General features: G+C 40.3%; 3 protein-coding genes across 6 annotated transcripts; 1 reads left to right on the top strand and 2 right to left on the bottom strand.

The window, feature by feature from the left end:
* Positions 1 to 810: 810 nt before the first annotated feature.
* Positions 811 to 15033, bottom strand: numa1 (nuclear mitotic apparatus protein 1). The gene is given in 28 exon segments (XM_029445801.1): positions 811 to 912; positions 1147 to 1193; positions 1916 to 2206; positions 2349 to 2417; positions 2865 to 2999; positions 3001 to 3159; positions 3361 to 3497; positions 3830 to 4028; positions 4478 to 4583; positions 4791 to 4925; positions 5357 to 5547; positions 5665 to 5874; positions 6076 to 6395; positions 6398 to 9814; positions 9817 to 10135; positions 10249 to 10362; positions 10550 to 10690; positions 11450 to 11567; positions 12009 to 12120; positions 12320 to 12459; positions 12837 to 12996; positions 13158 to 13251; positions 13394 to 13468; positions 13547 to 13635; positions 14089 to 14162; positions 14349 to 14434; positions 14537 to 14609; positions 14899 to 15033. Coding segments are annotated over 27 exon segments (6981 nt in total). The 5' UTR covers positions 14576 to 14609; positions 14899 to 15033; the 3' UTR covers positions 811 to 908.
* lrrc51 (leucine rich repeat containing 51) lies at positions 12088 to 19030 on the top strand. 4 transcript variants are annotated; one of them, XM_029445806.1, is made up of 5 exons: positions 12088 to 12134; positions 16084 to 16162; positions 16808 to 17013; positions 17105 to 17253; positions 18113 to 19030. In XM_029445806.1, exons 2-5 carry the CDS (start codon positions 16111 to 16113, stop codon positions 18246 to 18248), a joined length of 543 nt encoding a protein of 180 aa, XP_029301666.1. In that variant the 5' UTR covers positions 12088 to 12134; positions 16084 to 16110; the 3' UTR covers positions 18249 to 19030. The 4 variants fall into 4 exon arrangements, with proteins under 4 accessions (XP_029301666.1, XP_029301662.1, XP_029301664.1 ...); XM_029445802.1 differs by lacking the exon at positions 12088 to 12134 and adding an exon at positions 15750 to 15824; XM_029445805.1 differs by lacking the exon at positions 12088 to 12134 and adding an exon at positions 15787 to 15858.
* On the bottom strand, positions 18552 to 23415 carry lamtor1 (late endosomal/lysosomal adaptor, MAPK and MTOR activator 1). The gene is made up of 5 exons (XM_029445807.1): positions 23167 to 23415; positions 21550 to 21695; positions 21363 to 21440; positions 20883 to 21006; positions 18552 to 20524 (listed from the first exon to the last, which is right to left on the bottom strand). Exons 1-5 carry the CDS (start codon positions 23206 to 23208, stop codon positions 20432 to 20434), a joined length of 483 nt encoding a protein of 160 aa, XP_029301667.1. The 5' UTR covers positions 23209 to 23415; the 3' UTR covers positions 18552 to 20431.
* Positions 23416 to 23445: the final 30 nt, after the last annotated feature.

Here is a 23445-nt window from a genome sequence, read left to right as displayed (position 1 = left end):
CTTTACTATGAACCAGAATAGTTTGCATTATGGATTACATTGAACGGACACCTTCAAGGGAAAACACACTTGACTTCAGTGCCTACACCTTTCAATTCATAACATTAATAGAACACAATATTGTTTAGTGGACTAAACTATTGTCTGGAATACAATTCCAGGGATATCTTGGGATCTTTATACAACTGTCACATCATTTTCCCTGTCAGCCTTTATCATTAGTAATAATAGTATCATCCCTAATAAAGGAAACTGATTCAATTATTTCTCAGCAATTAGAAGTTGTTTAACCACCAGGTCAGAGAATTTGAGCTGCTCAACCAGTCGAATCAAATGCTTTGAACTTAAAAGTAGGTAGAAAATACATTGGATTTATCAAGATGGACTTCCTATGTAATACATATGCTTAAATTAAGATAGCTCATTCAAACAAGTAAGCAAAACAGACCAAAACACAAATTGATTTTGAGCTGACCTAATGAGCTAGCTTACTTTAAAAACACTTATTTAATTGTTAGTTGGAGCAAATTGTCAGAATTAATTCAGATTACGTGAACGCATCCAAACACAATGAATACCATACATTTGATTACACATGATTCATAGAGCTAGTTTTGAGATAGTGCCATAAGGATAGTACACTGTGGCTTTAGGAAGAACTGGACCGTCCATAAACTGCACTCAGATTCCCAGACTCGACTGAGAACTGGTAAGGGGCTCAACAAGCAGGCTTTGTCACAGTGTGTCATTTATAACTTTTTTTATTGACAAATAATTGTAAATATAAAAAACAAAATTAAACAACATTCTGTGGGGGTGGGGGGGGGGGGGGGGAGTATAATCAAGTAGAACTGTAGACGATCATAACTCCAATCTGGGAACCAGTCCTCACACCTTCATCCTGCTCATCATCTGTGGGATTAAAACAACATGGTTAAACCAAAGATCACAGAGTAAAATATTTGAATACAATATGAAGATAGCATTTAGTAAAAGCTCAAGTCACATGCTGTGTGGACACCCCTTAGGTTGATATGTGGAATGAACACACCGTGTGTTATTATGGCAAAACGTAAAAACCAATAACCGGCCAGTGCAAAGAAACAAACCACCATTCATTCACTCATTTAAAATAATTGTATTGACCTCTTGAGACTTCCAGCAAGTACGTCTTCATTTACAGATACACGATTCTGAAAACAGTTACTGAGATGTTAAGGCTGAACACATTTCCAAAAAGTTATTTTTTTATAGGTTGTATCAGGTAGTTTTTCTTTATTAGTTAGATCACTGAGGGACATCATAAACCATCTCCAGTAGTTTGTACCAATATGTGCAAAGTTACCACTTTCTTTCAGGACACTACTCAAAATTCAGTTTGGTTTTTCGTTCAGGTCAGTGTTTCTCCGATAGCAGAATGCTAATATGTTGAGGCAGGCCTTTCTTTAGCTCTGACACAGCGCGTGGGGATAGGTCTGTCTATAAGAGTCTACTAGGAAAACTATAAACAATACATTAGAATAACCAAATAGTGGCAAATTGTCAATAAGAAAATAAATAACAAAAATGAACGAGAGACCATGTTGCGATGGCTTCACACCATTTAAAAATGGCACAGGTTTAAAAACCTTAAAAAATCTATATTAACAGTTTACCACAGTATCTCCACGACGTGCTGCTGTTTGATTATCAGCCGATTAAGATTCTACATCATACCTGCTGCCTAATATGCCGCCTCCACTCCATTTAGGCAGATTTCCCAGCCCAACAAGCATGGGCAAATTAAATCCAGACAGAATTTTTTTTTTTTTTAATATTATTTAAAGTACGGTACCCTATAAAACCCTGAATGGATTTGTGTGTGTGTGTGTGTGTGTGTGTGTGTGTGTGTGTGTGTGTGTGTGTGTGTGTGTACCTTGCGAGCACTCATCAAAGGAGACTTTGCAGGCCTGCTGGTGGCTTTCTGTCCTTTAGTTGCCACCTGGGGTGATTTAGAGCTGCCGATTTTTCCTGTTCGTCCGACTCCAGCGTGCGAAGCTAAGTTTTCCTGGCACTTACGCGCTGATGTCTGAGCGGGCGACTTCTTTGAACTTCTGCCTGGCGATTTCCGGGTGGAGCTGCGTAGCTTGTTCAGCCCTTTCTTTAGGTAGTTGCTTTTTTGAGGCGTGTTTTCAATACTGAACATCATCGACTGCCTCCGGTCAGCCTGAAAGAATAACACGCAAGTGAAACTGTTAGAGACACATGCAAAACATTATATGTACAATTGTGTACCATAAAATGATTTTGTCATTTCAAACCGACCACTAAATTCTAGGTTTGTGTGTGTGTTCATATATTACACTCACTGGTGCATTGATCACGTTCTTGGCTTTGGGAGTGAGTGGAAGGGGGAAGCAGCTGGCCCTCACCCTTTTCTGTCAGATGGAGGGAGAAGAGGAAAGACAAGTTAGGAAAAAGACAAAGAAGGTTTCAGGAAGTTACATTTCAGAGTCTTTTAAAAAAAATGTTTTATTACATTTGCATTCATGTTAAGAGTAAACTTTCAGATTACCAATGAAATAAGCAACCAACACAAAAGCCTGACTACTATTATTGGAGAATAATCCTCTTTTTACATTCTCCTCTAACAAGGATCCCTCAAATGTGGACTTCAGGGTGGCGACAAAGACAAGCATTATGACAGGAACAATAAGAACAGGATCAATTCTGAACACTAATCTTCTCAACTAATTACATTATAAATAACTACAAGTGAAAGAAATCTCAGGAAATCATCAAAGTTGGAGAAAAAAGCGCTTCACTCAAGCTTCAACATGCACAAGATGTAACAAATATTCCTGTGAATTCTGACGTAAACCAACCTCAGGCGAAGGTTGATGTACGGACAACGTAGATGAAGATCGCTTTGTGCCCTTTGGGCTTCTCAGCTGAAGGGAGCCGGCAGGTTTTGATGACAGCTGGCCTGGCATCAAGGACAGACGATGCGAACGAGTACCTGACAGCGGCACCAGAGTGTCCCAGCATGAGGGAGTGCCGATGGGAGGCAATAGAATCTTGCAGTTGGCCAGGCATCGTTGACGCCCGACGAATCGTGTCAGACGGGTCGCCCGTACGGAGTTCTTCGTCGGTGAAAAGGAATGTACTGCCACGGCATTTCTAGGAGAACAAACAGAGGCATTTTATAAAACTAGTGGGAAAAGAATAACGTGCTGAAAGTGCAACAAATTGTAACACTCAAACCATCTTTTATTTAAAGCTGTAGTCACAAGATTTAAATATGAATGACTCGAGTGGTCAACTACTATATCTTTAATGTGTATGTGCTACTGTATGCCTGTCGTGTCCCTCTCTACTAACGTCAGACTCCACAGGGTAGGTGCTCTTTAGATGAGGAAGGCAGGCCTTGTTCCTGGACTGGAGCTCAGCAATCCTCATCCAATCGTCAGGGGCAACCTCTGGCTCGGTCTCTGCCCCGACACAGAACGTACTAGGAGCTGAAGACAACATGTGCAGAATAAAAATCAGAGTAGCACACACCCCTTTAAAAATAAATCTCAGTTGTTGACGACTGCAACTGTAATACACATCTGCTCACAGAGCAACACAGATAGCAAAGCAGGCTGCACATTTAAATAAACAGAGTCTTATTGATTATTGATGAAAAGAATAGTTTGTTGCAGCCCTAGTTCCATGTTACCCACAGGCATTTAAAGAGGGTTAAAAAAAAACTTGTCTTTGTGGGTCCCAGCGTTGCATTCCAGCCTGACCTCTCGCTTAATTTCTCCTTCAGTACAACCTCCTGTGAGTAAGCCAGGGATCTACTTACTCTGTGAATGGAGTGTGCTCCGTCTGTAGCCTGGAAGACCCACAAGCTGGTCGCTGGCAGTGTCAGTCCTTCTGGCAGGTGTGTCAAGCGGCTCCATAGACACGGGTTGTGCAGAGTGGGCACTGGAGAGTTTTGGTTGGGAGCGAGCTGAAGGCAGACTGCAGAACGTCTCATCGTGCTCACTGCCGCCTGGGGTTTTCTACAGATTTCAGATTTCAACAATCAACTTACTGCTACAAAATTACTGAATTTGGAACGTGAGGATGTTTTGAAATTGATAAGTTAAAACATTTTTTGGTTCAGCCATTTGAATGCATTTTTCACACTGCTGGACAGCGAGCAGTGAAAGGTAAACCCAATTGTATAGTTACATTTTTAAAAGTATGATGGTTAAAGACTAGCACGGCAATGCTAAAGATATATAATTATACTAAAAAGTATTATTGAACAAAGTAAGAGCTGCGTTAAAGAGCCAACTTAAAAATGCACAAATTATCCAGTTTCATCATCATAATGAATATATTTGAGAAACAGTGAGACAGAAGCCATTGTGACTCTTAACCTGTAAAGTGATTATTCAAATGTAACATCTTCAATCGTGCGCGTTATTGTTAACATGCAATAATTGTGCAAGTGAGTTTCCTCCACCTTGGTCATGGTGATGTTAATAACCTGTGTGGTCCTGCGTCGTTTGACAGATGAAGTTGGATTTTTCCAGGTTGAATCCAGCTCCATTGTGTGCCCCGTGCTGGTCCTAGGAGAGAGAAACAAACAAGTATCTCAATCGTATGGAGAGTAAAACAGTGATTTTGGTTTTACTAAAAGCAGCAAATTGTGTTTAAATGGGAAGGGAGAATAAGGGCAATTGCATCTGTAATAAAAAAAAAATACTTTCAGATAAAATACTGGATTATACATTATATAAACACCAGCAAATAATGAGCACAACTGTGTGACGTACCTGTTTTTCTGTCTGCTTATAGGTGTAAAGTACAGGGTTTCCAGGGATTCTGCTTGTAGACCTCGACGTCTGGCTGCCAAGCGCTCTGAACTGCGGACAAGCGGTGTGCTTGATTCATCAGGCACTGAAAGTTTCCTGCAAAAGGTATAATTTTTTTTTTTTAAACTACGTTACGGTCAATTTGTGATTGGGGTTTTGGACTTTATAAACAAAACAGGTGAAAAGGTTGAGTTGGTTTGGCTGAAAATTGTGTTTTTCATATTTCATCTTATTTATTGGATCAATTGCAGGTAAAATATCATTTATAGGTTATAGGTTTGTTGGACTTGAAACTGATCTTGCTGTAACATGAATACTGGATTCTGTTTTTTGAGGTTCCACAGTGTGCATCATTTTTTTGAAAACCAAATAAATAATCAAAAACACTACAAAAATGGAAAGGACAGGATTATATAACACTGTACACATTTTTTAAATCTTTAAAATCACTTCATAGAATAGCTGCACATAATGTGATAGAAGAAGCCCTGAAAGGTTTCATGCTACGTATCTGAGAGGTGCATTACCTCGTCCTGTTCAGAGAGTCTTCCAGGGAGCTCTGGTCCAGGCTGTCAAAGCTGGTGGCTCTCTTCACGCGTGCTCTAGTGTGAACACCTGAGCGTGCGTTGGGAACCTCCATGTAAACCGACAATGTTGGATTTTCTTCAGCGCCATAAATCTTGTTCTGTGCCCGCAGGTTACGGTCAGCAAAAGCCAGCTAAAAAGATAAAAGAGGTATAGTGATAGAGATCAGCAGCAATAAAGTGCAATCAAAGACCATGTACTCGGAAATGTTCCTTGTTTGTCAGCTCTCCCCATGAGTCAAAATACCAACCTGTGCTTCCAAACTGGCCACCCTTTTCAAAAGAGTCTTCTCATTGGTTTGGGACTTGTCCAAATCCAGTTGAAGTAGCTGCTTTTCCCTGGTAGTAGCCTTCACTTCACACCCTTTAACCTCCAAGGAATTCTTAAGTTCAGCCATCTTCTCTTGGCTTTCCTGGAGAAGCTGTTTCTTGCCATTGTAGAAGCTCATGGCCTTCTCCATCTGTGGCATTGTGATGATAAAACAAATATCTTAGCAAGAACACCAAACAGAAACCAACCAAGTATGCATATGAAACTGCAGTGCAATCAACAAGTAACTATAAATATTTAAATCAATTATTTGTCCATAAACGAGTTTTATATGTAGATACAGTCGTATATTGTGTCATGTTCTGCGGGGATTGTTTGGGGTCACACCAACCTGTGCCTTGTAGTGTTCTGCAGCCTCGTAGTGTTCTGCAGCCTCAGATTTAGCTAACAGATGTTCCTGCAGGTCACTTTCCTTCCCTTTCAAAAGTTTCTCTTTCTCCATTTTCAATACTTCCAGCTCCTGCTGTAGCAGAGATTCCATTTTATGAGAGGCCACGTTCTCTCTCTCTATGGCCTGCTTGGTTTCAGCAAGTCTGTCCTTCTCAAACACCACGGCTTTATGTTGTTTCTGCAGAGCCGTCTGGTTATTTTCTGCCTGCAGTATCCTGGCCATGAGTAGTTCTTTTTCCTGAACAAGAGCCTCCTTTTCCCTAAAGTGGCAGCCTGTACAGCCCCTTTCAGTCGGCGGTCTGCCGCTTGTGTCTCTTTGTATTGGTCCAGCTCTGCATTTACTGCGACAAGCTGCTGCTGGAGGAGGGCCATCTGTTCGGTAGACTCCCGCCGAGTTTCAAGTGACATCTGATCTTTAGCCAGAAGATGCAGAGAAGTAGTTTCTACTTCCCCTTTTAGATCCTGGATCTCATGTTGGAGAGCATCTCTCTTGTTGGAGCTCTCAGCTTTTATCTCAGCCATTAGTTTCTCATTGGCTTCAGCTTCCTCTTTTGCTTTTTGAATCAAGTTAGCAACCTCCTCTCTTAGAGTGTTCAGATTTTGGTCTTTATCATTGATGACTGCGGACGACTCTGTCTGGAGGATCTGAAGCTTCTCCTCAGCCTTGAGGAGATGGCTCTCTTTCTCACTCTGAGATTCTTTTAGCTTTTGAATCTCTTCTTCATGTGAAGAAATCTGTTCATGCAGAATCTCTACTTGTCTGACATTTTCCTGTAGGCTTTGGAGAGCCTCCCTCTGTTGAGTATTTTCTTGCTCTTGTTCAGCCAACAGATCTTCTTTGGATCGCATATCCTCCTCAGCCTTCGTCAGCAAAGAGCCAAGAGTCTCCGCCTGCGTCTTTAAACCTGTGATCTCTTGACGCAGCAAATCCGACTGCTCTGAGCTGTCAGTCTTCAGCAGCATCACCTGTTCCTCTTTAGCACGGATCTCCTCTTTCATCTTCCTCACCTCTTCATCAGAAGATGACAGTTGCTGCTGCAGACGCTTCGTCATGTTTTGAAATGTATCTTTTTCCTGAGACATCTCCATTTCCTTCTGAGTCAGCAGGTTTTCTTTAGCCTGAACCTGCTCTATTGTAGTCTTCAGGGATACGTTCAAACTTTGGACTTGGTCCCGAACAGTTTGGATCTCCTTCTGCAGTACTTCTGACTCCTTGCAGCCCTCAGCCTTTAACAAGTCAACCTCGTTTTCTTTAGTTTGGATCTCCTCCCTCAGCCGATTAACCTCCTGCTCAAGACCTGCACTGTGCTTTCCAAGTGCATCAATCTGCAGAGTGCTCTGCTGCTCCTGCTCGGCCATCAAATCTTCTTTGGCTAGAGCCTGATCCTTGGCGATCTCAAGAGAATTGCTCATAGTACTGATTTGTTTATTCAGACTTTCAATCTCTTGCTGTAGCAATTGAGAGTGTGTTGAGGTCTCGGAATTAAGCAGAATGACTTGCTTCTCCTTAGCATGAATCTCTGCATTTAGCCTCGTCACCTCATCTTGAGATGCTACCATCTGTGCCTGGAGTGCCTGCATATCCTGAGTGCTCTTCTGTTGCTGTTCAGCAAACAGATTTTCTTTGGATTGCAGATTGTGCTCTGCACTCTTCAGCGAGGAACTAAGACACTCAACCCGTTTCATTAAATCTTGGATTTCCTGATGTCGCAAATCCGACTGCTCTGAGCTGTCAGTCTTCAGCAGCATTACCTGTTCCTCTTTAGCACGGATCTCCTCTTTCATCTTCCTCACCTCTTCCTCAGAAGATGACAGTTGCTGCTGCAGACGCTCCTCCTGATGAGCACCCTCCTGCTCCTGTTTGGCGAGCATGACCACCTGAGTCTGGACCTTCTCCTCAGCCTTTGTGAGACACTCACCCATATTAGAGAGTTGGTGTTGTAGGCATTTGATCTCTTGCTGTAGCATGTCAGAATGTATGGCGCCCTCTTTTTGTAGTGTGACCAGCTGTTCCTCTTTAGTCTGGATCTGCTCCTTAAACCCTCGTGTCTCATCTTCGAAGGTTGTCGTCATGTTTTGAAATTTATCTTTTTCCTGAGACATCTCCATTTCCTTCTGAGTCAGCAGGTTTTCTTTAGCCTGAACCTGCTCTATTGTAGTCTTCAGGGATACGTTCAAACTTTGGACTTGGTCCCGAACAGTTTGGATCTCCTTCTGCAGCACTTCTGACTCCTTGCAGCCCTCAGCCTTTAACAAGTCAACCTCGTTTTCTTTAGTTTGGATCTCCTCCCTCAGCCGATTAACCTCCTGCTCAAGACCTGCACTGTGCTTTCCAAGTGCATCAATCTGCAGAGTGCTCTGCTGCTCCTGCTCGGCCATCAAATCTTCTTTGGCTAGAGCCTGATCCTTGGCGATCTCAAGAGAATTGCTCATAGTACTGATTTGTTTATTCAGACTTTCAATCTCTTGCTGTAGCAATTGAGAGTGTGTTGAGGTCTCGGAATTAAGCAGAATGACTTGCTTCTCCTTAGCATGAATCTCTGCATTTAGCCTCGTCACCTCATCTTGAGATGCTACCATCTGTGCCTGGAGTGCCTGCATATCCTGAGTGCTCTTCTGTTGCTGTTCAGCAAACAGATTTTCTTTGGATTGCAGATTGTGCTCTGCACTCTTCAGCGAGGAACTAAGACACTCAACCCGTTTCATTAAATCTTGGATTTCCTGATGTCGCAAATCCGACTGCTCTGAGCTGTCAGTCTTCAGCAGCATTACCTGTTCCTCTTTAGCACGGATCTCCTCTTTCATCTTCCTCACCTCTTCCTCAGAAGATGACAGTTGCTGCTGCAGACGCTCCTCCTGATGAGCACCCTCCTGCTCCTGTTTGGTGAGCATGACCACCTGAGTCTGGACCTTCTCCTCAGCCTTTGTGAGACACTCACCCATATTAGAGAGTTGGTGTTTTAGGCATTTGATCTCTTGCTGTAGCATGTCAGAATGTATGGCGCCCTCTTTTTGTAGTGTGACCAGCTGTTCCTCTTTAGTCTGGAGCTGTTCCTCTTTAGTCTGGATCTGCTCCATAAACCCTCGTGTCTCATCTTCGAAGGTTGTCGTCATGTTTTGAAATTTATCTTTTTCCTGACACATCTCCATTTCCTTCTGAGTCAGCAGGTTTTCTTTAGCCTGAACCTGCTCTATTGTAGTCTTCAGGGATACGTTCAAACTTTGGACTTGGTCCCGAACAGTTTGGATCTCCTTCTGCAGCACTTCTGACTCCTTGCAGCCCTCAGCCTTTAACAAGTCAACCTCGTTTTCTTTAGTTTGGATCTCCTCCCTCAGCCGATTAACCTCCTGCTCAAGACCTGCACTGTGCTTTCCAAGTGCATCAATCTGCAGAGTGCTCTGCTGCTCCTGCTCGGCCATCAAATCTTCTTTGGCTAGAGCCTGATCCTTGGCGATCTCAAGAGAATTGCTCATAGTACTGATTTGTTTATTCAGACTTTCAATCTCTTGCTGTAGCAATTGAGAGTGTGTTGAGGTCTCGGAGTTAAGCAGAATGACTTGCTTCTCCTTAGCATGAATCTCTGCATTTAGCCTCGTCACCTCATCTTGAGATGCTACCATCTGTGCCTGGAGTGCCTGCATATCCTGAGTGCTCTTCAGTTGCTGTTCAGCAAACAGATTTCTTTGGTTTGCAGATTATGCTCTGCACTCTTCAGCGAGGAACTAAGACACTCAACCCGCTTCTTTAAATCTTGCATTTCTTGATGTAGTAGTTCTGACTGCTCTAAACTTTGATTTTTCAAAATGTCCATCTGTTCCTCTTTAGTCTGGATCTCCTCCTTCATGCCCCTTACCCTCTCTTCAGAAGCAGAGAGTTGTTGCTGCAGGACCTCTGTCTGATGAGCACTTTGCTGAACTTCCACCTCAGCCTTTTTCAGAACGCAAAATGTGCTCTCAAGCTCATTCTTCAAACTGCTGATTTCGGTGTCCAACAAATCTCTCTGGAAAATAAAAGAGAATATTAGTAACCATCTAATCCAAAAATAATTTTAAAAGATTGACAAAATTGAGACTATATTTGATAAACAAATCTGCATTAAATCAATGACTTTACCTCCATAACAGGCCCCATATTCTCTCCTACTTCTCCCTTAGAGGCCTTGCTTATATCATCCTCCAAACAGGAAATCTTTCCCTGGAGGATCTGAATTTGTTCAGTCAGCAGCTCCTGAGAAACAAAGAGAAGCTTAGTACATTAAAACTCTTAGTGTAGAAATGCTATCAATCAGAGTAAAGGAAAAGTAGAATGATCTCCAATCAACACAAATCTCTTACAATTATCAAACAAAGTTTAGGTCTAGTGGGTACAAGCGGAATCAAACAGAGATTTAGCTAATCCTTCTATGGGGGTGTACCTTTTGAGCTGTAGCTTGGTTAAGGTCAGACTCTAGTTGAACCGTTTTGCTTCTCCACTCCTCCTGAGCGGTTGATTGGGTTTCTGCCAGTCTGCCAACTTCTGCCTGAAAGATGGCCAGCTGTGAACACACAGTTCTCACCTGCAAACATATGAAAAGAAAGCCTTTACCATCTGTAGTCGGGGACTAATGCAAAACAATCTTATGAATGAATTTGTTTTTTTAGCCCAAGTTATATTCCTACAATTTGTAAAAAACAGTTACAGAAGAGGCCCCCACATCAGCAGTCAACAAATAGCACAATATGTCAAATGTAAGAGATTTCAGCACCACCCTACCATAACCTCCGCTGAGGTCCAGTGTTGGACGTATGTATGCATTTATTTCTCTCATTATAACACCAAACATGGTGAAACTAATTTTAGGGGAACTTGCATGATTATCATCATCTGTCCTGTACTTACCTTTCAAACAGCCTACAATCTACATCTTATTTCATAAAGCAGCTGGGCTCATGGTGTCAAGGTGAGAAATCCAGAGCGCATACAGAAAAACCAACGTGGCTTCAGATCATAAATATGTTTTGTAGCTGCTATACTTTGTAGATTCCGTTGTAGCATACATTGAAGTAAGAATGTTAAAGTAAACTACCCATCACCTGGTAGCGCGATGGCTTTCAACATGGACACATGAGACTCTGTAATGTGATATAGTTGCTACTAGTGCTGACCAACACTCAATCATATGCACCAGCATGTTCACATGACTTCACATGCTCATATTGACTCTTTCAAGGACATACAAATTGCACATGTATGTTATTGATTGGCAATCCCCCTCATAAGTGAGAAGACAAAAGAGATTACATTTAACAGAGAGGAACTTTGCACACATCTTTACCTGGGATGAGAGTAAACCATTTTCATCCAACAGCTCATCAACTTTGCGCTCCATAAGTGCGGAGTTAGTCTTGATGTTTTTATTTTCCTTTAACATCTCATGGAGACGCATTTGTAACCTAAGAAGAAAAACAACAACAGCAAAACAGTTTATGTAACGCATTTTAAACCACATTCTTAATGCTTTAGACGGGTTTAGGTACAGGAATGAGACTTGTTACACATTATTATGATGCTGTGTGCAGAGAATGAGTGAGAATTAAATGTATAACTTTACTTGCCATTTGTATACGACTATAATGTTGCTGTAGCCTGAACTAAATAACATGTTGTAACTTATAGGTTACTTGCTGAGTCTGTTTCAATTAAAAATAGACATGGGTCATCTGAGAACAAGAACTAGCAGGGCTGGTGTCACGGCCTGTAGACGTAAATATTATTCTCAAGTTGAACACAAATCGTTGATGTAAAAAAAAAAAAAAAAAGTGTTATTAGCTCTGTCATGCATTAATAAGTAGGCCTTACCTACAGTTAAAAAATGTCTGTTCTTAGGTACTTACGCATTGTTCTTGGTCTGAAGTTCATTGATTTGTTCCCCGATGACAGTCTCCTGATCACCTTGTTCTTTCTTCAGCTTATCCAGGCGATACTGCAACTGGTTGATATGGGACTCTGAAGAAAACACAGTAAGCAAAGAACATCGATTAAATGGAAGAGACGACACTTTTAGTACAACTTTGACAGAACACTCCAAGTTCGTTAAACATTACTCGTGAAAGAAACAGAAAAACAAAAAGCACAAAGAGTTTAACTTATTTCTCTTATCAACCCAACTAACAATGTTTTCATTTAAAACACTTAAATGTGTTACCTCTCTGTGCAACAAGTGCTAGCTTGCTGGCCAGCTCCCTCTCCAACCCATCTCTGTAGTCTCTCTCCTGGATCATCTCTCGTTTCAGCTTTCTCATCTGAAATTTAGGTGTGTCCATGATATGCTGCAGAGGAGACTTGCTGTGGGAATAAAAGCAGATCAAAAGGACTTAAATGCATAAATGGATCATGAAATAACTAACATAGCATGTATATTAGACACTTTTAATGGTTTGATAATATGCAACCTTACAAAATTAGCCATATTGTTATAATGTGAAAACAAAGATCTTAGTTAGTGCAAGTTTAGAAAAGCATGGTAGATTAAACTGATTTCATGTTCATATATAACCAAACTACAAGTTTTCATTACAAAGAATACAAACAAATCTGCCTTCACTTGTTTCTCTCTTTTGATAACCAAAGTTTGGATTAACTTTGCCCATAAAGAAGCCTTATTCCCCTGTCAATGAATAAGATAAGCACTGTGTCAAATACATTTTAATCTACACTGGTACCTGACTGAGGAGGAAGCCACAGTTTCCATGTCCACAAATGAGATTTTCTGTGTGCGGTGGAAGACGGGAGACTCGTCATCTAAGAGCGAGGAGATAGTCGACACATTGGAGGTCGAAACGGTTGCTGATCGCTCAAATATTTCACGGGAGACAGGCAAATCTGAAATGAATGGAGAAATACATTGACAGATTGTATAGCTTGAATGAAACAGAGAGCTGAATACGCTAGTGGTATACAGCAGCATTGCATGTGTGACACTAATGCATGTTAGTATGACATATCATAAAGAAATGCAAGAGTTAACACATTTTGTGACTTACGTCTCCTTGTTAAATAGGCATCAAGTCCTTTGCTGAGATAAACGCAGCCGTTGCTCTCCATTACAAAGGTACCGGTTAGGTTTGCAATCTCTTGCTACAGAAAAGAGATATATGTATATATAAATAGGCACAGAATTAAATCGTATCACAACACATGATGAATGAAATGATGTATCTAAGTGGTGAACTCATGACACTTAGTAGCAATTATAAAACATAAACAGCTTTCTTCTTACCTCCACATCACATTCCATCATGTTCAGAGTGCAGCGGTCATTCATTAGGTCGTGGTATACAAGCAACAAAAGCACCTGGTAGTATCACAAAGAATGAGTCAGAACGGGTCTGGTTTATGTTCGTCTGTGGATTTTTATTTCTTTGTTTTGTACCTTTGCAATTTCTACTGTGAGGTGGATGCCATCTTTTATGTTGTCCCAGGATAATGAAGTGCCTTTGGTTGTATTAAATCTGCAATCCCCTGATAAACAAAATAAATTGAGTTAATTATCAAAGGCAAAAGCAATATTCCACATCTGTCGACCTGTAAGACTTGAAGAGTAATCTAAAAATAAATAAATAAGTAGTACACTCTGACGTCATTATCTGGCACGTGTACAGGTGCTAAAGGGTGCACTTCAGACCACACCCATCAGTGTTGCAGGGTGTGGTCTGGTGCAACACTGTCAGAAAAACCAGTGCCTTACTCTGAGCTACTAGAATGACATTTTTCAGAAATATTGTATGCTCTTTGCCGTTTTAAAAGATAACAAAATTAATTTAACTTTTTGAAATGGTAAGACTGGACCAGGGGGAAGGAAAGGTCCAACACTGTTTAAAGGGCGTATACGTTTTTAGTAAACGTAAAGCCTAGAATAAAATCACAACTTATATCTTAAGATATTTTATAACAAAAAAAGGTAGATCAACTCACTTTCCACAAAGTCTGTAATGAGCTTGAATCGATCCTCAATAGAAGTACTGAAACAGGAGTTGGGTTCCTTTTTCCTGAGAGGACACAAAAGTGAAATAAGAATAAAATGGAGGTTTACTCTAAGGAATGAGCATTTCCATATGTTCAAGAGAACCCACTAACAGGAGAAGCATGAAAATGTAGTTCAATGGTCATCAACCGTCCCATATTTACACAGACCAAGCATTTCATCACATTGCTCCCTGATTGCTCCTACTTACAGCATATAAACAATTTTCAGTAAGACTGTGCCATCTTGTAAATCGTCGACTGTTATTTCTTGGTCGGACAACTTTATGGCGTTGACCTGCAAAAAGACAGTTGACAGGTTGGTTTAATAAAACTGCATCTATCTAATAAGCTTAGCTGGAATCAACACATGTGCTAACTAAAGTTTGAATCAACGTACCCAGCCGAGAAGAGCCTTCACACCCAAATTAATAGTCATCTTGGCTGACCCTTTAGCTCATAGGGATTTCAACCTGGAAGCAAAGAAACAAACAAGCGTAAGTTATCAGCTAACAAATGAGCACATATTAACTTAGCTGTGCTTATTAACGTTAACATATTATCATCCACAACGAGCTACGCTAACTTAAGTTATTACAGTTAACGATACGCCTGCTAACTTACTGTTAATTTGCCTGCTAGCAAAGTTAACATTAAGCAAGCAAACAATACTGTAACACTCGCCAACTGTAACTAAGCGACGGTTAGATCATGTTTAAAGACCAACGGTAATAAAAATGTTGCTTTCAAGCATTGACTTACCTCCAAACACGTTGGCCTCTTTTTTTGTGTGTCGTATTTATTCTTTCTCTGACAAGAGATGCAGCTACTTTGTCTTACTAGATGAAATTACAGGCTGACACATAAACAGTCCCACGCAAACCAGACAAAATTCAAAAAAGATTGCTGTAGATCGAACCAGCCAATCAGACTTCATACAAAGACGAATCTGAAAATAGACCGAGTTGATTGGTTTAAGAGACTGACGTCAGCTCAACGTTGCGCTCGTTATTGACGTCGGGGCGTTCGGGTTTGAGATGGTCAAAGACAAGTAAAGTTAAAAATGCGTCCGGTATTCTTCATAGTTGTTCAACATTACAAGTTTTGGTGTTGTTTCGTGTTTTTGCGTCAGCATCAGTTAAGTAGCAGCGGGTCAAACCAGTTTTAATGTTAGTGTTGAATGCTGACTCCGCCAATCCGTATGAATTTCGGTGTACGCCGAAATACAATTCAAGGGTGTTTCTTGTAATGTACACCCACAGGTGTTTTTAAATTTTTAAATGTTATATATAATAAGAATAAGAATAATAAGAATAAGAATAAGAATAAGAATAAGAATAATACTATAACTATTATCATTATTATTATTTCACTGTTTATGTAACGTTAATTATTTATATAAGGTGTTTCTAGCAAGCGAGAGAACACTTAATCATTGTTATTCTATGTGTATTACGGTTAATAATTTTGCTCACCAAATATTGTACTGGAAGTATGTGGGCAATTGTAATTTAATTGTAATCTAGATAGATAACATATAAACCCTAACTACAAATCCCATAATGTACCTGTTGGTTTCTATGGAAACGCGTTGTTGTCTCTTCGACGGACAGGTAGCCTATGTCGGAACACGGGTTTCTAGATAACCTAAGCTGAATAGCCTGTTGCTAATTTGCCTGAGTTTGATGGTAAGAATATGATATATGTCATCAATTAATTGAGGTAGGTAAATAACTAAATTTGAGCTTTTTGTGGATCTTTACTATAGAAATGTAACGTTGTGGTTTATGGCCGCTGACTAACTTACTGAGGCGTGATATGATTGATATGGCGTGTCTTTGCATATCCATGATGAATAATACAAATTCCTAAGCGTTTTGTGTTATTAAATTAATGGCACTGTTGACTCATCTATAATTCACCATGACATCATTGTCCTTCCCACAGGTGAGTGCATCTACTACAGGTGTGAATATGTATGGGGCTCCTGTGGATTTATCTTTTAAAAACATCAGCAGCTTGGCAGGTAGTACATTTTCATATTTATCTCAGGTTTATTATGGTACTGTATAATATCTTTACAGGTCTGTCTGTCTGTCTGACTAACTGTCTTTGCTTAAATAGCTGCACATTACAGTGCCCTGCAGTATACTAAAAGTACTCACAGGATTAGCAGTCTAAAACTCAATTTCTTTTGTATATCTGTAGGCTATATGTATAAAAAAAAAACAGTCCAAGGTGCTATTCTGGCAAAAAGTTAAAAGCCTTAAGTCAGATGAGTATTTCATGGTGAAACTCCAAAAAAACCCATAGACAATGCAGGGAAATGTTAAAATAAAGCAGGGTTAACAACCCAACAATATCTATGTATATAGTTTACCTATGTGTATAGTATACTTGTACATACAGGCTGTGTTAATCTTCTCTGAAATTACATTTTAAGCATTTGATCATTTGATAATAATAATAACAAATAAACCAAACAGCTCAAGATATTTCAATGTTAAGTTCGATGGACACTTAATGACTGCAATGCTATTTTATAAACTGATCAATTCATTTAGATGCCTATGAAACAGTGTGCACCATAGATAAAATGTAACACAAAATATATTTAAACAAGCCAGTACTTAATATTTACTGTACTTCTTTTTTCCCCCTTTGGTCTCAGACGCATGGACAGAGGAACCCAACAGCGGTCTTCGGCCTTTAAAGAGAAATTCAGAGATGAAGTACCCAAGCTGCTCCCTGCGTCTCAATAACAACAGCATCACTGACCTGCATGACCTCCAGCAGACTGTTAGCCACTTCCTGGCTGAGCCATCACAGCTCTCCTGGCTGGACCTTTCCTTCAACAACATCTTACACATAGATAAAGTAAGCTTCCTCTCTCCATGGAATTAGCTGTCTTCTTTCTCTCACAGTACACCTGCAATATGCGTGCATGTGTTTGCTTGGTGTGTTCCAGATTTTGTGCGAGCTCCGTGAACTGCGTGTGTTGTATCTACACGGCAACAGCATTTTTATTCTGTCAGAGGTGGACAGGCTCGGAGTGCTACCACATCTACACACCATCACTCTGCATGGAAATGTCATAGAAACCAACAAGGCTTACAGGTGCAGACTTTCTTTCAAATTGAACCCCAACACCATCACACACACTTCCTTACTTAGCTGTAAAAGGTTTGGATGTGAGATACTTTTACTTCTCAGCCATTGTTGTGTGATTCTTTATAAAAACTGAACGTGAACAGCGACCATAAGCACCAAGCAGCACCTATCCATATACCAGTATGTTTGCACATCCTGCACTATACTGTCCTATTGTACATATTTTCTTCTTTTTATATTTTTATTGTAAGTTTTCTAATCTATATTTATGTTGTTGACCTTTTGCTGTACTGTATGTTTATGTTATGCATCAAAACACCAAGGCAAATTCCTTGTAAGTGAAAACCTGCTTGGCAATAAATATTGTTCAGTAATCCACAACTGCTGGTAGTTTACCGAGTGCAGAACAGAACCAAATACAGACAAAGTCATACACTTCAGAGGGGCAGTGTGAGGGCTTACTCTACTCTTAGTCTACAAGAGTGAAATTACAGTGTGTGTGTGTGTGTGTGTGTGTGTGTGTGTGTGTGTGTGTGTGTGTGTAAGTGAGACACAAATGCTTGGCATGCATTTAGGTGCGTAACATTGTAACAGGTGCTTAAATGCAGATCAAGCTCATATTACAGTGCATATCCCAGTCTGCGTAGCAACACTGGTTAAACACACAGAGAGAAATATTGGTTAAAGGTATAATCCAATGAACTGGCTTCTCATGATTTCATGCAGCTTTTTTATTAAATTGTATCTCAATGTAGAGTATATGTGTAGCACCAGTAAAGGATATACGGTCTACTTTCAACAGTTTTCACATACAAAATGTATTGAAACGATTTAGTTGCATTAATATTGTTTTTTGCGCATTTAGGAATCGTGTGATTTCTGCTCTGCCTCAGTTAAAAACGATGGACTTCAGTGCTGTGACACGCCAGGAGCGAGTTATGGCAAAGATTTGGCATCAGAGCAACAATCGCAGCAGAAGCAACAAGTTGTTGAAATCTTAGTTTCACTCAAATGTTCTGTGTTTCACATCCACTGCTGGAAACCCTCTCACTGTTTATCTGTGCTGCAATCTGCAATGTTGGTTTTGTCACGTCTATCTGCTAAAATGAACAGTTTAATATTGGATTGTCATCAACACTGTATCACTTGATATAAAGTGATAGGAGATATTGGCTCTGACATACTGGACGTGTGTAAATGATCTGATATTGTTGGGTGTTGGATGCTGTTATTCTTTTACAACAAAGTGGAATACCAGGTATGTGCATGTGGGTGTTGAGATCAACTAAATACGACATATGTGCTTATGTTGAAAATCTTTAATGAATTAATGAAATCAAAAAAACAAACAAAAACAACCAAATTCTTAAAACGTTTTGGTACTAGCCTAAGACATATCAAACATATTCCAGGTAGTATAACACATTTGAGTAACAAACGAAACAGAAACAAATGCCAAGAACCCATTGCAAAAAGCTCAAATCAATTGCGTGGTTGAAATTATCACAGCCTTGCAGATCATCCCTTTAGAGACTCTGTGCTCCCTGCACACGCATACAGTCATGTGCTCTCCTCCGAAGAGCAAATAAACATTTAAAACACAAATAAATAATCACAAAAAGGTCTCGGATCATGTTATCTGTTGCGGTACATAGATTGTTAGCGCTCCCCCACACTGCTACAATGGTTAGTTTCTGATTAATATGAACAACTCAATCATATTAGGATCTGCAGCGAAAAGCTTTGTTTAAAAGCTAACAAATGCAGGCCTGAAAAGGGTTCTTGTGTTTCATAAAAACATTTGTTATCGCCACATCTTAGCCAATCCTGACCAATGAACTCTCTACAAAAAGAGGAACTTCATACAATTCATCATCTGTTTTTATATTCAATCAGAAAATTCTGTACAAAGGCGGACATGAAAACATGATATCTGTCCATGCACCCTCCACACACCCGTCCCCTTCATCTGCCTCAGTTGCTATTAACGATGTGAAGTTCTGGGATTTGATTTAAAGAGTCTGCCAGCTCATTTTTCTTAGTGCTCGCAAACTGCAGAGGACACATTACGGTCTGTAAACTGGAGCACTTGTGTCCCAAGAAAGCTCAATCTTCCCTCCCCTGTGACTTTAGTAGGCCCACCCAGCATCCCACTGCTTATGATTGTATCCTCACCTTCCAGAAGACACTAACCTGACAGGTCACTCATGAATCGGCCTCAACTGGAATAACCGATTACACACAGGAGAACAAAAGACAAACCATTTTCCGGTTCATGTTTGGGTCGTAGTGAGACACGGTTCTTGTTGCAGTGTGACATCAGCCCTCTGTGGGATCTTTGATGCCCAAATTTTTGCTTGCACACATTAGGACTTTAGTATTACAACCTTCTAAATTATAATGACATCTTAAACAAGCATTTTCATTTTCCCTCAGGACAACAGAACAGAGCTAAAGACATTAAGTGCTAACTTTATGCCATATTGCTAACTTTTCCTGGTAAATGGCTAAAATACTCAACCATTGCACTTGCACCCATGGTACTGTGATCATTTAAATTCTTCCATGCCACAGAGATTCCTAATTTCTCCTGTTGCACTGGGGCTTGTACTGTATATACACCATTAGCCACTGCATTGTGCCAGAAATCCTACAGCTCTATCCCAGGTGAACACACTGGACATTCTTCCATGCCTTTATAACAGTCTGGGGTGCGGAGCTACCTTTGCTTACCTGAGAACACAGGCTAGGGGAATTAACTAAATAAAAGATACTGAGACTGCCCTGAAACAGTAAAAAAAAAAAAAAAAAAAAATAGATTAGAGCGATCACCAAGAAGGATGAATGAGGATTTTTCCACGGCTGGTTCTGACAAAGTCTGTGATCCACGCATTACGTACAGAGGAGGCCTTGTTGTAGTAAATATGACAGCGCACCCTCAATGGCCCAACTCCAGGAGACCATCTTCCATTGCCCATGCTGACAATTGACCCATAATTAAGTACACTAAAGGACAGCCATAGGGTGCAATCCTAGATAGTCTCTTTATAGCGGTTAGAGGCATAGCTAAGAAGCACAAAGGACCAAAATGCTTTAATAAAGGGTGGGCTGGAGGGTGAGGATGCAGAAGTGACAAAGAGAGAGCGGGATGGGAGGAACAATATGCTGGCCAGGGGGCGCAGAATCAGGGAATGGCAAACTGGACCACCAGTTCTTCTTTAGCATCCACTTTGATTTGAGAGATTGCACTGTAAGCGTAAGCTGCAATCTTGGATACCTGCGAAGAAAGGGGAAGACAGAGTTTATGTGTACGAGTGTGCAAAAAAGATCACATTCACAATTTACACTGAGTGACACAAGAATAGTCCGCTGTGTATGATCAACAGAATGTCTTTTTATTACGTGGACACAAGCAGTAACAACAGAAAAGTATAAGATATCTTTAAGATCTATTTTCCTTCACGCATTAGTCACACCCCGACACACTGAAATACCACACAGCTGCATGTTGCATACTGTTTCCAAGTGTCTCTCTGATGTTAAAAGTAGCCAACAAGGAAGCACATGACAAGAAGCAATGTGGGTGCTAGAAACACATGGCAACATAACTTCCATGTGTGCTAGTGTATGATTACCTGCTGAACATCTGAGTATGGCACCAGGTCACTCGCAAGCACTTGGTGTGGCTGGCTGGTGAGGGAGGGGAGAGCGAGAGCTTTCTTCTGGGGCAGACTGTTGCTCAACACAGCCAGCTTTGTACTGAAAGAAAAACACAAGCTTACTACTAGGCTGTTGCCCTATCATCATCATCATCATCATCATCTAAGCTACAGTTAAGAGTTTAAGTTAAAAGCACAGCTTGTCACCTCGACTCTGAAGCCGGATTGCTGTGTGTTGAGAACCTGCAGTTTAATCTGCATCTGTATTTTAGACTAAATATAGCGGTTGTGTTTGGTAGAATTCTAGCCACTAGGTGTCGTTGTATCCGAGGTTTAAGATCAAGTTTCAATGTTGTTGCATTGTTTTTTTATTAAGTCACTTCCCCCATCGCTTTCTTGAGTCCTTGGGTTGGTGTCGGAAATTTCTGTTTTATTATTTATTATTCACCCACATACCTGTATTGCCGAGCTTTATCCATGTATTCATGCTGCTCCATCATGACAGAGTCAGCTGCTGAGACATCAATGATGTTCCTGACAGAGAGGAGATATTGTCAGGTTTATTGAAAGGAAGTACTGCTTTATTATCAGGAAACACATGCTGAATCTGGCTCGTCTATGTTTGCATGAAGGAGTGTCTTACTGTGCCGTCTTGGTGAGGATGGATGTAAGGAGGGCCTGTTCATCTGTCCTCGCCGAGGGGACACTGGTAGTGATCCAGTCAGTCCCATTTGGGGGTTTGCTGACAGGGTTTGGGTGTGGGATCAACGGCTTACGTTCATCAGGGTCCTAGATCGGGTCGATCAGAACAGCAATAAGTGACAATGAAAGTTTTCAGCTGATGACATTTCAATAGAAGTATGTTACGGTTAAGTAGCAATTAAATACAACAGAAATAAGTGCCAAATAATGCCTACTATTTGTTTTATTTAGCATTAAACATGATAATTGAGCCTATGCGATGAAACAATGATGTACTGTGTGACCCAATAAAATAAGTATCTTCATTGGATACATAGTAATTTAAGCTTTTTGTTACAATATAATAGATGTAGTGAAAAAAAGTTTGATTTATCAACTCAACAACCATAGCGATGCATTTGTCAATTAATTACACAACACTTATGGTAACACATAATGTTACACTCCCTACTCTTAGTTCAGTTTTGCCATTCTTACACTCACAGAAAGTATTAAGGGAAGCATAAACAAACAAGTTCACACTGAACAAACGGGACTAATTATATTGGGTTTATCTGAGGGTTATCTTACAAAAACAAAAACATTATTTGCTTAGAACACAGGCAGAGAAGTTAGATATGCATTTCTACTTTACTCTTTAGTAGTAATTTATTTAAGTCACAAAAAAAACAAATACATTACAAGGTGTAGGCTGAAGCTTAATCTTATTATACCTAAACTACTCTTTTTATATAGCATATTCTATACAACTCTTTCACTACTAGGTTTAGACTACACAAAAAACAAACAGAAACAAAAACAAAGTTCCAAACTTTTCATACACAATAATTATCATACCTCGGGTGTATATAAGTTTACCACCGTACTACTAAAATAATGTTTTATATATTTGCAAGTGAACTAAACATTCTTAATGTCACAAGATGTCTTGAGATAAGATTAATAGCTTCATACGAGGAAAGGTATTCTGCATGAAGGCAGAAGGGACTTGTTTCCGTAAACTAAAAATAGCTCGGGTCATATGACATGAAACACATCAAGACCTTGGTATCAAGAACATCGACCCTTTGTTGGTAGGCGTGGGCCTGTTTATGTGCAAATTAAACATCTAGTAATTTACTAATCATTCTGTTAATTACAGACCGCTTTTTGAACAAATTGGTTTCAGGAAATAACCGAAGCCACAATGTCCTGCGAATAGTATAATAAACTGTAAATAAGTTGCCATGTCCTTTTTTCTTCCAAACATGTTAGTTTGCCTTCAGATCTGTTCAGTTCTTCTTATTTATGATCGTTTATCATCTATGTGCCAACTTCACAGCCTGCCCTGGGTCAGGCCTTTCCAGAAGGCTTTAACTAGCAAGCTAAAGCTGCTTTTTGGGTGTCATATCACTTTAACTATTAAAAGGAATGACCGCTTGGTGACCTTGTAACACAATACTCAAATGCATTTCACGTATGTAACAGCCTCGATAAACACAATAATATCACGTACTTTATTTCTTAATAAAAATATACTATTTATCGGGAGAGTTGTAGCCGGCTAGCAGCTAACTACCTGCTCTGTGGTCTCGTTCTCGCTGCTGTAACAGCAACCCATGTCAGCGTCCGAGGGGCGAAACTATACAACCCCGGCTTCTCCGTCAGAAACAAGCCGTGTTTATCTTCTCCAACAAACATAAAACCTTTTCTCCTGCTTCGTTATACTTTAGCTTTTCATCTAAAGGTAGGAAGCTACTGTCAGCAGCAGCTCCTCGGACGAGCTATCACATGACAGCAGCTCTGGTGCAACAAACACAACAACCACTTCCGGTATATGTGAAGCAGCCGCGGCCTC

The sequence above is a fragment of the Cottoperca gobio genome, chromosome 13 (assembly GCF_900634415.1).
Source record: "Cottoperca gobio chromosome 13, fCotGob3.1, whole genome shotgun sequence".
Classification (NCBI taxonomy): Eukaryota; Metazoa; Chordata; class Actinopteri; order Perciformes; family Bovichtidae; genus Cottoperca; species Cottoperca gobio.
Note: the sequence above shows the minus strand (reverse complement) of the source record. Positions and strands in the feature narration are given on the sequence as shown.

What these genes read in the sequence shown, in the direction of transcription:
- lrrc51 (XM_029445802.1), top strand. An exon ending in ACATCTTACACATAGATAAA is followed by an intron (nt 17,014 to 17,104) that starts GTAAGCTTCCTC and finishes GGTGTGTTCCAG; the next exon opens with ATTTTGTGCGAGCTCCGTGA. An exon ending in GAAACCAACAAGGCTTACAG is followed by an intron (nt 17,254 to 18,112) that starts GTGCAGACTTTC and finishes TTGCGCATTTAG; the next exon opens with GAATCGTGTGATTTCTGCTC.
- lamtor1 (XM_029445807.1), bottom strand. Translation starts at nt 23,208, where the DNA reads ATGGGTTGCTGTTACAGCAGCGAGAACGAGACCACAGAGCAG. An exon ending in AGAACGAGACCACAGAGCAG is followed by an intron (nt 21,696 to 23,166) that starts GTAGTTAGCTGC and finishes GACCCGATCTAG; the next exon opens with GACCCTGATGAACGTAAGCC. An exon ending in CATACTCAGATGTTCAGCAG is followed by an intron (nt 20,525 to 20,882) that starts GTAATCATACAC and finishes CTTTCTTCGCAG; the next exon opens with GTATCCAAGATTGCAGCTTA.